A 12,122-nucleotide genomic window follows, 5' to 3' on the forward strand; every position below is an offset into this window, starting at 1 on the left:
CACAGCAAGTATTGTGTACTCACTATATCAAGTACCATATACATACACGTTAAGAACTTGCTCATCCTCCAATTTTACCCCAATTATACTACACATATACGATGATGTGTATACAGTATATGTACTGGCATAAATACTGTACTGTACCGAAGGCGTATAGTCCATTTAGGAATCTGAATCTAAGCAACCATGCAATGCATCATTATATGTGTATATGTGACGATGACAGATACTGTTATATGCAGGTCTAAACTATGATCAACACTATACATCCCGATCTGAATTCGTCCTACTACTGTTGACCACCTCTGCCCAACCCACTTATCCTCCCTATCCAACCCCATATACCTCTAAATGTATATCCCTGATACCTCATCCAGATACCTACGACAGCCGTAAAAGTAGTAGTAGCCAGAGTGATGGACGCTATCATCCGTACCCTCTGAGCAGGAGACATGGTCGATGATGGACCTCGAGCAAGGGATGATGTTCTAAGTGCAAACAACACATCAGCTAACATGGTCAATGTATATGGAAAAAATACTTGAGGTACGATATTGGACACTTACGGATTCAAGGCCACTCTTGTAATCGCTACCCACAGATTTGTCATTGGCCCCAACCTAGCACTGACAGCCATAGGTGCTGGTAAACCTAATCGACGACAGTAAGAATCAGGTTGGACTTCATGACGCTGTTGAGCCAGGTCCAAATCCGATTTGGTAGCAACGAAAATCGCAGGTATATGATCAAGTGAATATTGTTGCTACGCATAATCATATTAGCCTAAGATCTTCTAGTAAACAAAGAAGGGAAAGATTGTGAGGTGCAAAGTGGTGATTTGACGTTCAGCTCACCCTCAAATTCGATATATAAGAAAACGAATTGGTATCACTGGAATCATGGACGTATATTATCACGTCGGCCATATCTAACTTCTTGGAATTGCGTAATGTCTCTGATTCGTATTTTGAGCCAAACTCCTGGAGCTACAAGGTGTTCAAATCACTGTCAGCGAGAGTGATCCAACAGATACCAAAAACATAGAAAAGCTTAGATCGGAAACAGGAGCCCAATGAATTTGGCTTGGCTCATTTGTCTATGGTATGCTCACTTACCACTAGATACTTTTCCTGTCCCTCGATCTCCACCGAATTCACCACACTCAAGACCTTCGTCGTCGGTTCATACCCATATCCTCCCGGAGACCCATCTTCATGCCCTCTGAATCCCTTATTCACGAACGACCTCAGTAAACTCGTCTTGCCTGAACCAGTCGCACCCAGGACATAACATAGGAATACCGATCTCGTGACTTTCTTCTGCCTTCTATCCTGTTTTCTCGGTCGAGTGATATGTAATGCGGTAGGTGTACTAAGAGGTGGTTCGGTAGATGCAGATGGTGTAGAGGAATATCCCAAATAGGCTAGATAGTTGAGGGTCGTTCGATGATCTAGTAAAGTAGTCATTGACCATTGTGCCAACCACCCTTGAAGCGTTACTCTGCCCATATCATCTGTAATGGTACTATCTGGAAATCCACTAGCCGACCATGGATTACCTGGTGAAGTCGAGAACAGTTCGTCTAATTCGGATTGAGACAGGGCTCCATCCTGATCTTTGTCATATGATTCGAAGATGTCTGTGAGGAATTGGTTACCTAGAGGTGATAGTTCGACGGAACAATCGTATGGTACGTCGAATCTGGGTGAGGAAAACGAATACAGCATCAGCATTTGTTATTTACACTTGTCCCAGGAACGATAAGATGACAGTGTATTCGTCATGATGATGGCGGAAGGTTGGGGAATTGGTATCACTTCACCCACCTTGGCGTCAAGAAGTCCTCTCTCAGATCCAATCCCTCCCCATATCCAAACTTCCTCAACACCGTCCAAGTAGTTTCCATCCTCCCCTGCTGTATAAATATCGTATGAAGATACAAGAAACCTAATTCCGTTATACCCTCTCCGGGAGGAGAGAGGACAGGCGGTGATTGACCTAACTGACCGTATGTTGGATCTCGAGGTAAGGGGGTGGATGGAACGGAATATGTAGGAACGGGAAGTACAGCTGATGGATCATATGATCGAACGAGATCGAGTATACCTTCTAGTTCTTGATACTGCAACGGCGTGGAGAAGCATTTTTGCTATCGTACAAACATATTTTAAGCATAAATTTACCTCGTTCTGGAGTCAAAGAAGGATTGAGAAAAAAGTGACTTACCTGAAATTGATTCAATTCTACGGCATTCAATAACCCATCTTTATCTACGTCCGATATCCTGAATATACGTTTCAGTGCTTCTAGGCATTTGGGTTTTAGTGTCTGCACGATCGATATGTCAGCTTACAGGTCTAAAAATACAGTACATGACACAGCTCACATGTTCCCTTGAGTCGTACAACGGGGCGGTAGGATGCAGTACAGCTTTCTGAGCGAAGTAGAACACTTCCGATACATTCAGTGGTAATAATGCTGAACATTCTACGACCGTTTCGACTTCCTATTGACGATCGTTTCATCTTCACTCAGCGACTATGATCCAAACTTGCACTGAATGCTGCGGAAGACTTACCTTGAACTCCCTCATGATCGGTGCTATCTCATCTTCTAATCCCTGATTCGTCACCTGCCCACCTCTCAGATCTATCTTATTCCCAACTAATATCACCGGTATCTACATTATCGTCTCCATCATCAGCTGGGCTCTACAATACTGGTTGATTCGATCGCAAGCAAGCTCACATTTATACCTTCCCTCCTGAACAGGGGTAACCAATACTCCGCTACTCTATCAAAACTACTTGGTTCGGATATACTGTACACCAGACATATCACATGCGCTCGTGTGAGTTGGGATAATAGGTGTGCTCGGGAACGGGGATTGGCTATCCACAGGACGCAACATCAGCTTGGTTGGTATTGTGAAAGAGAATGGACATACATGAAGTATCTACTATGGAGGTTGTGACGTTCTCTGGAGTGACTTCTGGAGGTATAGTTACTTCCGGTACGACATGTTGAACCTTATGGAGAAGTATACATGAATTAGTCTGGTAGTGTTAGGAGTAGGGGAGAAGTCGGAACCAATCAGTAAACTCACATTATTCACGAATGATTCTTTGATTAATGAAGTTATTATTGATGACTTCCCTACTCCATCTGTATCGTGTCATGCATACATATCAGCCACCCTCCTGTCCAGAGCCGTTGGTATGGTGCCATATGCATGTTACCACACGCCCACTCACCATCACCGACCAATACTATTCTCACGAGATCACGTCGGGGCATCCCGGGTCAGTGCGTAGCAGGTGTGAGAGTGTCGAGTGATGCGTGTGAGCAGAGCTAGCAAGATGTCCAAGACGTCTGTTGATCTCGTGCAAGTATCTGGATAATGTTTTTGAGGGTGGGAGAGCTAGACAAGGTGGTCTATGGTGATGATAAGGTGTGTCGTTGTCAAGTTGATGATATACAACAACAAAATTCCAATGATTATTATTCGAGGGGCCGACATTTCAACGCGGCATCCATTGCAATTTGATCCCGTCGTCATCCCATCTCATCTCGTGGTTACAAAGGGTGGCAACAACAGTGAGCATCATCATCAACATCGTTCCAACCGACCACTACATCCCATAGCATAACAGATAGCGCGGACTTGACAATCACCCAAGCATGAGCACATCATCACGTCCCCAATCAGTCAGGGGTCTATACAGTGAGTCTACTCCGACCCACACCGTATATCTCTTGACCAGTCGCTAACACGAACACGCCCATAGCACCCCCAGCGGAAGAATGGGTATTCCTCCCACCCTCCGTTCAACCTCCTTCCTCGTCTTCATCCTCTCCCAACCCAACTGCACCGTCCCACGTCCCATCGTCATTCTCAGCAGCGGTGGAAGACGATGAGAACCTAGCTATACCGATGATGGGTCGACCGTTCAACTTGTTCCTTTCTGAATATCTCACAACAGCGATGGGCATGCCATTCGAAGTGGGTAAAACATTATTACAAGTCGAATATAGACCCAGAAAGAGATATGCACCAGAAGAGGATGTGGAGGTGATAAGAGAAAAGGAGCAGTTCGAATTGCAGGATGATCAAGTGAGTTGCCCTCAACTTGCAATGAGGCATACGAAGGGCTTACACGGACGCCGTACCGCAGATAAGTAATCCCGAAGAAGCAGATATGTACTTCTCAGATCGACTTGCTCAACCACCTGCACCACTCGCTCCTCCCCCTGAGATCGTGGTGGAGACAGATGCCTCGGGATATCTACCTGATCGTGAGTATTGTAGATAGAATACCACTTACCTTAAATTTCCCTTATCTTCGTTGAGATGTATAAAGATTATGATTGTAAAACCTATCTTATCCCGTCCAAAACGATCTTAAGAGTCTTACTGATCCTGCTTCCTCACCTAGTCCATCCATCTTGGCTTCTCAACGACGACCCGGAGGTATCCCGCGGTAACGGTGTATGGGGTATGATCCGCCGAATTCGCTATACTCCCTCCGAGGGTTTACCGGGCCTTTGGAAATCCCAATTAGTCTCTACTATTCATTCATTCCTATCCAACATCCTCCAACCTTCCATTCATTCATTCCTACTCATCCTTACGCCCAACTCACCGGTCAATCTCGATATCTCACTCAGCGCCCTACCCAATCCAGCTATCCCCCTAGCTCTTCAAGTTACTTCTCACCTTTTTACCCATCTATTACTTTCTCCTTTGGAATTGATCCGAACGAGATTGATCGTTTTACCTACTAGTCACCCTAGTACTCCATCGAGCGTAACGATCTTCAAACAAGCTATAGAGAACGAAGGTGGTTTTTCCAATTTATATTTCCATCAAAATCTCTTATTACCTTCTATACTCGAACATACCCTTCGACCATTACTCACATTGAGTATACCGTTAATCATCGAAAGACAATTCAAAATATCACCTGATTTCTCTCCTATCACCTATAGTCTCATTGACCTATCTTTGGGATTGTCAAGTTTACTGGTTTTGTTACCTATCGAAACGGTTAGGAAAAGATTACAATTACAATCAAGATCGAAAGGAGGTGTCAAGCACAAAGAGATGAAATCGATCGTCAAGTTAAGAGAGAAGAATTACGTAGGGATCGTAGAAGCTATATGGAGGATATTACAGGAAGAAACGGGAGTGAGAAGGAAGAGGAAGATGAATGAAAGGGATGAAGGAGGTTGGTTTGCCGGTGTGAGACAATTGTACAGAGGGGTGAGTGAGATGTTCCTTGATATTTCGTTCATCTTTTACAAACGTCCAGAGTAATGCTTTACTGATTACATTTGCATATGCTTCTACAATCCAGTTCGGTATGGCCGCTACTGCCCATGTGACTGTGTTTGGCTTAGGACTAGTCAGCCAAATGTTGAGTGGTAATGATGGTGGTGGATGGAAAGAGATTTAGAAAGATCATTCCTTTGGTTTGGTTGTTATGATATTTCGGTATTATTATTTATTGGATTTTCTTTCTTTGTGGGGGTTGACGAGTAGAATTTTTGTATTAATATATAATCTAAGTTGAAGGATAGGATATGCATGTTAAAGCATTACTCTACTGTACCTCCACGATGAGATAACATCGGATGTTTAAAAGTAAAGATATGACTCACCGACTGACAATGTAAACAGTAATCGAAGGTGGGGGTGACAAAGTCTAATGATTAGATAGATAATACCCTGGCTTGAGCAATTCCAGTTGTTGTGATATCATGATGTAATGTAATGCATCTCATATATATCACACACAGGTTAATTTTACGGTACAAATATCTACAATTCACCTACTTACCACCTAGCACCTAACCCGCCAAAAGGGACGTTCCTCCCCATACTCCTACCTGCTAAACTCGGCATACTAGAGGTAATGTTACGAGTCAGTATGGTTGCATGAATTACACAGGCTGGAGGGTGAATACTCACAAAGTCACAGGGAAATATGCACACATGAGTGAATCGCCATCTAGGCCGTTGGTCATGTTGAATGTAAGTTGATCGAAACGCTGTACCAGCAAAAACCCCAAGTCGTTATCAGTATGTATATCAACGCAACAATCAACGACCGGATTAAGGTGTTATAGTATAGCTGGATGGACAGTGGAGACAACAATATAATGACTTACATTATTCGTAGTCACAACCTCATATGTATAACTCTTAGTCTCCTGATTTGTGATAGGACATGAAGTATATTGGCATGCGTCCTATCCATTCCATTGGCACCACGCAACTCAGCGATCAGCATACTTATGACATGACCATTCAATGATGATTGATGGATCGAGAGTAACACCAAGTCGAACTCACAAATGATTGTCCGGGATAAGTGAAATGCTGTTGACCATCCGACATAGTTTTATCTCTCGCCACCAAGTTCGCTCGTGGTGAAGTCGAATCTTCAGGTGAAACGTATGTGAGAGTTATAGTGTAGTTCCTATCATATCACAACGAAAAACAAAATTATCAGTGCTCGTCCGTCTTTGTTATGTATTTCTCACATATCAAGACAGTTTTGTAGAGGGAGATGAGATACCGAAATCAACTCACTTTCCAGCTTGGAAATGGCACGGATCCAATATAGTTCCTTTACCACCCTCACATGGATTCACTTTTATCTCCGTGACCGTACCTTTGGTATCGGAACAATGCTTATATCTGATCTTCTTGCTCTTATCGTCCGAGGCGGAGGTCGAGGGAGTCGGGGAGGTATCAGTGGACGCAGACGTGGACGCAGACGTAGATGTGATACCGGCAGCTTCTGCTACGGTGGCCTTTGCAGAGACTATGGCGGATGAACAAGACGTGGTGGATACCATCGATGTCGTTGAGGCTCCTGTACCAGCCGAACTAGTCGTTGTGGAATATACAGTTGAAGTGGAACTAGCAAACGAAGTGATGGTTTCACTATTACCATTAACGCCCGAAGGTAAGTTCCCGACCATCGAAGTAATGGCGGCAGCCGCAGCGGCCGTGATTTCCATGTCCATATTCGTGTTCGTGTTTGTACTCATATCCATGTCCATTCCTGCCATAACCATGGAAATGGAGGTAGGCTGTAACAGCGAATCACCTTGATATTCGACTGTAGCCATATTCACAGCTGTGGGCGTGGGGGCGACTTCTACATCTTCTGCATCTTGGACATACAAATCCCCACTGGAAGTGACAGAGGCCGCAGGAGAAGAAGTGACTGATTCCACTTGTGGTTGTGCCTGGGCGAGTAACGTTTGCGGGACAGTGTTGATTTGCCATAAAGATGGTAGATCCACCGGTACAGGTGTGGGTCGTATATCGTCTGTAATCGATAAAGATAGAGAAGCAGTGGGCATGTTGAGAGAAGGGGGTAGGTCCAATGCACCTTGCCCTTGGGCTTGTCGACGAAGTAAAGCGGGTAAAGGTAATTTCGGTTGTTGGTGGTGGTGGGGTAGAGCCATGGCTGGTAAGGAGCCTATTCCAGCGAGGAGGGGTAAGAGGGAAAGTAAAGCTGAAGTATACATTTTGCGAGATGGACTTTAACAGCGGTTCTATTGTTAAGATGAAAAGCCGATCAACGGTTTGGGTGTCAGTTGGTATGCCGCCTGGACTGGTGAATTGGTAGGGAGGAGTAGGTATCAAACCTGCTTTTGTTTTGCTGAGAAGGGTGGGTGAGGGAGAGGTAGGAGATGAAATTAGATACATGATTATATGTAGTGTTGATTCGCTTGACTAGGAAGCAAGAAAGTCGATGTTGTTGGATGATCGTCGTAGAAGTGCACGAGGAATAAATTGTCTCGGATTGAGATATAATTTTGAAGGATGTGACGTATAGACGATAGATCAGGCCGGATCGAAATAAGTGGTTTGTCCAAGTATCAGTTTGACTCGTTGATTTTGATTCCTATGTTCGATGTGGTATCAGAGGAGCTGTTCGGTATGTGATATGGTATCGATGTTCATTGTGTGCCGCGGTACAATGTTCTCGTCTCCTCCCCGCCGCACAAGTTATCCTCGGACTCAACCATCTCACTTTCTCTCAAAATGGTATAGGCCCATAAGCCTCACACTGCCCTTCACATTCCCTGAATGTCCTATTACATTCCCTCGTATTCTTTGATTGTTCGCATTGATTGCACCTCACACCTTCTCTGCAGAATTCTAATTGTCGGATCTGAAAGGTTGGGTCAGCTTAAATTTAGTATACCACGTATCACAACAATCGTCCCAGATGCAGCGGCCAGACATCACTCGCCTCTATAAGGCACTGGCAAAGTCCACCATGTATCTGGTAGCTAGTGTTAGGCATCTTAGATGCATCTCACTCACCCTTCGATCCGATTGTCCCAACCGGATTCCTCCAATCTCCATCTTTCACACATCTCACATCGAAATTCGGACAGATCCCTTTAAACGCATTTTGTACCTCTATAGGTGAGGCTGTTATGAGCGACAAGGAGAGTAATGAGGTGACTGCTGACGTGACTCTCATAGTCGATAAGAGTGCTGATGAATTGCAGCGATAGTTGACGGATGATAGATGAGAGATGAGAGATGATCGGTGAGATTGAGATCTGAAGAGATTTGATCGGTTATCTGTGCTCGGTTATCTACGCCAATTCCATGACGAATGACTGAGGATCTGGATACTTTTCGTTGTGCGATAAGAATAGATCATTCTCGTGCTGCTCAATGGCATAGGTATATATATATATATAAATAATACAGTGCAGAATACCCCTCACATCTCTGATAACCAAATTCTTTCACCCACGCACTCATACACAAACCAAATCCATCAAGATGTCTCAACCTCGCGATCAAAAAATCAATAAACTGATGTCCGTCCTCCACCTGATCCCCCAATCACTCCCAATATACACCTTCTTCTATCCCCTCAACATTACCCCTCACCTCACTCCGAACCTGTACGAAAAATACCCCTACTTTAGCGTCACTCGCGAACCTGCTGGAGTCAGTGTCTTAGCTGCCTTACCTCCGGGTGAGGAAGGCGTGGTGGTAGATGGAGAAGTGAGGGGGTTGAAGGAGTTGGGTGATGGTGATGCTGGGAGGTGGTTCGGGCCTTGGAAAGCTATCAAGATCAGAGGACCACTGTATATTGGTGAGTGAGCTGTTGTTTAGCTAGATAGCGGGGAAAGAAGAAATCAAGCAAGGGGGAAACGATGAAATGACGGCGAAGTAAAGGGCGCGATACTATCATATGGGAGTTATTTGTGAAGAACTGCGGTAGGCACATCTAGGAGTGAAGAGAATCAGTGGAGCGCAACTAGAGAGCTAACGATGACTGTGATACATCACAGGCTTGACAGGGATATTACATGAGTTCCTCACACCTCTGAGATCAGCCGAAATCAACATCTATGCGATATCGACGTGGTAAGTGAAATACACTGAGGTTCCTCTAGAATCCTTTCCTAATTGTTCAATCATCTATATTTAACTGATGTGACCTGATGTCTTTCTTGCATTTGGAAAAATCATAGGCCTACAGACTACATCCTTGTGCCTTCTGAGAAACTCGACAGAGCCTTAGATGTCTTAAAGAAAGACGGATGGCAGGTGGTCGAACAGCCGAATGAGCAGACCGATGAAACGGGTAAGAAGGTATTTTAGGTGTTGCATTAGATTATTTCTACTATACTTTACCTATCTATACAGATATACCGATATACTTGTGACGGACATGGATCGCGAATGTACACTACATGCGATTCCACTGGTTGCTTTCTGCAAATGAGGCTGCTCCTTCCCATTTGATCGAGAGAGGAAAGGACACGCCACACCCCTCGATACGACCGCGGCAATTGATTTCTTTTGATTTTGCATTTGATGAGGTGCGGTGTCACGTGATCTACCCGTCATGGCACTGGTTGAACCCGTAATGTTCACACCGGGACGCGTCTCTCTTTTGCAAAAGTCACTCTCACCACTCTGCCACTCGTCTCTTGATTTCTCAACATGACACACTCTGACACCATACACCATCCTGCTTGAACTTTTCATCCTCATCTCCTTCTCCTTCTTGATCCCTTCTCCCTCTCTCATCCCCATTTCAATTCATCAGACTCACACCCCATATCCCATCCCAGCACCTCACCAATGTCATCCCACTCAACCCCCCTCGAACCCCTCAAGCGCATCCCATCAAGGATGGCTACACCCACATCAGCCAAACGTCAACGCGTGTCCATCACTCAATACCACAAGTACATGACACCCCACCCATCCTCCGATATTGATATCGAGGACGGTCAGCCCATCAAGTACACCGCTGTTCCCGTCCCAGCACCTATTAGGGTCTTATCAGGTGGACCATTAACACCTTCCACATCGACCGTAGCTTTCTCCTCATCCCCCAACCGAAGACTCATGATGAGTTCTTCATCTCCTACGAAACACTCTCAACGACAGCAAGTACCAGAAGCTAAATTCGATCATGAGTTGGTATTGGAAGAAGGAATGACATTGATATTCGGTAGACACCGACATAAACAATCTAACACCAAATCCTCTTCTTCTTCCCTCTCATCTACTATCCCTTCGCACCTCCTTAACCTCTTCGATCATCCTGAAAGTGCAAGTAGAGTGATTCATCTATCGAAAGATGCATCTCACGCTTCGAGGGTACATGCCGCTATCGAACTAGTGAAACAAAGCACCATCAGGATAATAGTAATTGGACAAAACGGTATGAAAGTGAAGATCACCAAGAAGAAGAGGGGTGTGAGATTATTACAGAATCAGAAGTTCGATTTGACATTGTCTTCAACGCAGTCAGTGGAGTTGGATTTCTTCGGAAGTAAAGTGTTGGTCAGATTACAACCCCAAGAGAAAGAAGAAGAGAGGGAAAGGCTGTTTTCTTCCAGTCCAGTCAAAAGTCTGAGGATGGACATGGGAATGACTAGCTCGATGCCTCCTTCGAGTCCACCTATGGTACCTATGGAAATGGATGATGACGATGTACTTTCAGAGCCTGAAGAAGTCGTCTTACCTCGGCAACCTCACTCACTTGAAGCAGTCATACAAGCACAGTCGCAGAAACTCCAAGAAGATGAAGAAGACAGGCAGTCTAGACAATCATCTCCTCTTTCCCCACCTTCCGAACCTCGTCATTCACCTTTACCCCAACTAGAAGACGAACCGATAGCCGTCCCAGTGACAGAAGTAGAAGAAAAGCAAGTTAAAGCTGAACGGATCGAATCGATCTCGCATGCCAGTCATGGTCATGGTCATGGTCATGGCAGTAGAGCCAACACACCTGTAGTAACGCCACCTGTACCAAGTGATTTAGATTTACCTGCCATTATCGCTTCTACAGTGGTTTTCTCAGGTTCGAGTAAATTGAGTTTGCCCGATTTGGTCAAACACATGTTAGAGGTGAGTTCTTTGCTCTTGCTTATACAGTATGAATATATCTGTATATAACATAAATGTATTGAATCTGTACTGATTGTTTTTCTTCTCGTCTACTACAGTCCCAACCAAGTCTGAAAGAACATGGTTCAGAGAAAATCTGGTCCAGCTGGATTCACGATGCTTTAGAAGGGAATAGGATGTTTGGCAAAGTCGAGAGACACGGTAAAGTGAGTTTAACCATCTCGTTCATAACTTCGGGGAGATAAAGCTGACTGTGCTTTTGTTCGATTACAGGATGCATCGGGTCATCCGCTCTTACCGCATTACTATTATGACCCATCATCCGATCCTGATACTTCCCGAGCCTCAGAATTAGGTGCGTTGGTCAGACCACTCCGGACTGCTCAGAGGACTGGAGGGAAGACTATTGATTGGAGGCCTGTAGGAAGGGGTAGGAGGTCATAGAGGTCATGTTGTTATTGCTGAATAGGTCAAGATATTGGTAGATATGACAGTTTCGTTTTTTTTCTTAACATTCTGATTTTGCTTTGCTTGGATTGCTATTCTCACCTGCTTAATTATTATCTATCCCTCAAGGATGATTACATATATGAATTTGATATTCTCAATGTGCATTTCGTTACTGACAGGTCGACTCGACGCTATTGTACTGATATCATACATACAAGCATACCATGCCATGGGCTGATTGTCAAAGGAT

At 44.6% G+C, this 12,122-nt stretch overlaps 5 protein-coding genes across 5 annotated transcripts; 3 read left to right on the forward strand and 2 right to left on the reverse strand.

Moving 5' to 3' along the window:
• Nucleotides 1–292: 292 nt before the first annotated feature.
• Nucleotides 293–3,300, reverse strand: L199_002279 (mitochondrial Rho GTPase 1; the record flags this gene model as incomplete). The annotated part of the gene is made up of 13 exons (XM_064888025.1): nucleotides 293–491; nucleotides 570–766; nucleotides 858–989; nucleotides 1,119–1,704; nucleotides 1,830–1,966; nucleotides 2,063–2,152; nucleotides 2,230–2,331; nucleotides 2,390–2,509; nucleotides 2,582–2,683; nucleotides 2,752–2,894; nucleotides 2,951–3,032; nucleotides 3,110–3,168; nucleotides 3,258–3,300. 13 exons carry the CDS (start codon nucleotides 3,298–3,300, stop codon nucleotides 293–295), a joined length of 1,992 nt encoding a protein of 663 aa, XP_064744097.1.
• Nucleotides 3,301–3,684: 384 nt separating this feature from the next.
• Nucleotides 3,685–5,459, forward strand: L199_002280 (uncharacterized protein; the record flags this gene model as incomplete). Its single annotated transcript, XM_064888026.1, has 5 exons — nucleotides 3,685–3,727; nucleotides 3,792–4,117; nucleotides 4,179–4,299; nucleotides 4,440–5,266; nucleotides 5,361–5,459. The coding sequence occupies 5 exons, from the start codon at nucleotides 3,685–3,687 to the stop codon at nucleotides 5,457–5,459; spliced, it is 1,416 nt and encodes a 471-aa protein (XP_064744098.1).
• Nucleotides 5,460–5,839: 380 nt separating this feature from the next.
• Nucleotides 5,840–7,548, reverse strand: L199_002281 (uncharacterized protein; the record flags this gene model as incomplete). Its single annotated transcript, XM_064888027.1, has 5 exons — nucleotides 5,840–5,909; nucleotides 5,975–6,054; nucleotides 6,175–6,255; nucleotides 6,359–6,485; nucleotides 6,599–7,548. 5 exons carry the CDS (start codon nucleotides 7,546–7,548, stop codon nucleotides 5,840–5,842), a joined length of 1,308 nt encoding a protein of 435 aa, XP_064744099.1.
• Nucleotides 7,549–8,827: 1,279 nt separating this feature from the next.
• Nucleotides 8,828–9,658, forward strand: L199_002282 (uncharacterized protein; the record flags this gene model as incomplete). The annotated part of the gene is made up of 3 exons (XM_064888028.1): nucleotides 8,828–9,146; nucleotides 9,346–9,421; nucleotides 9,529–9,658. 3 exons carry the CDS (start codon nucleotides 8,828–8,830, stop codon nucleotides 9,656–9,658), a joined length of 525 nt encoding a protein of 174 aa, XP_064744100.1.
• Nucleotides 9,659–10,144: 486 nt separating this feature from the next.
• L199_002283 (uncharacterized protein) lies at nucleotides 10,145–11,866 on the forward strand (the record flags this gene model as incomplete). Its single annotated transcript, XM_064888029.1, has 3 exons — nucleotides 10,145–11,422; nucleotides 11,521–11,628; nucleotides 11,696–11,866. 3 exons carry the CDS (start codon nucleotides 10,145–10,147, stop codon nucleotides 11,864–11,866), a joined length of 1,557 nt encoding a protein of 518 aa, XP_064744101.1.
• Between the last annotated feature and the right edge of the window lie 256 nt (nucleotides 11,867–12,122).

This window comes from Kwoniella botswanensis, chromosome 1 (genome assembly GCF_036426115.1).
Source record: "Kwoniella botswanensis chromosome 1, complete sequence".
Lineage (NCBI taxonomy): Eukaryota > Fungi > Basidiomycota > Tremellomycetes > Tremellales > Cryptococcaceae > Kwoniella > Kwoniella botswanensis.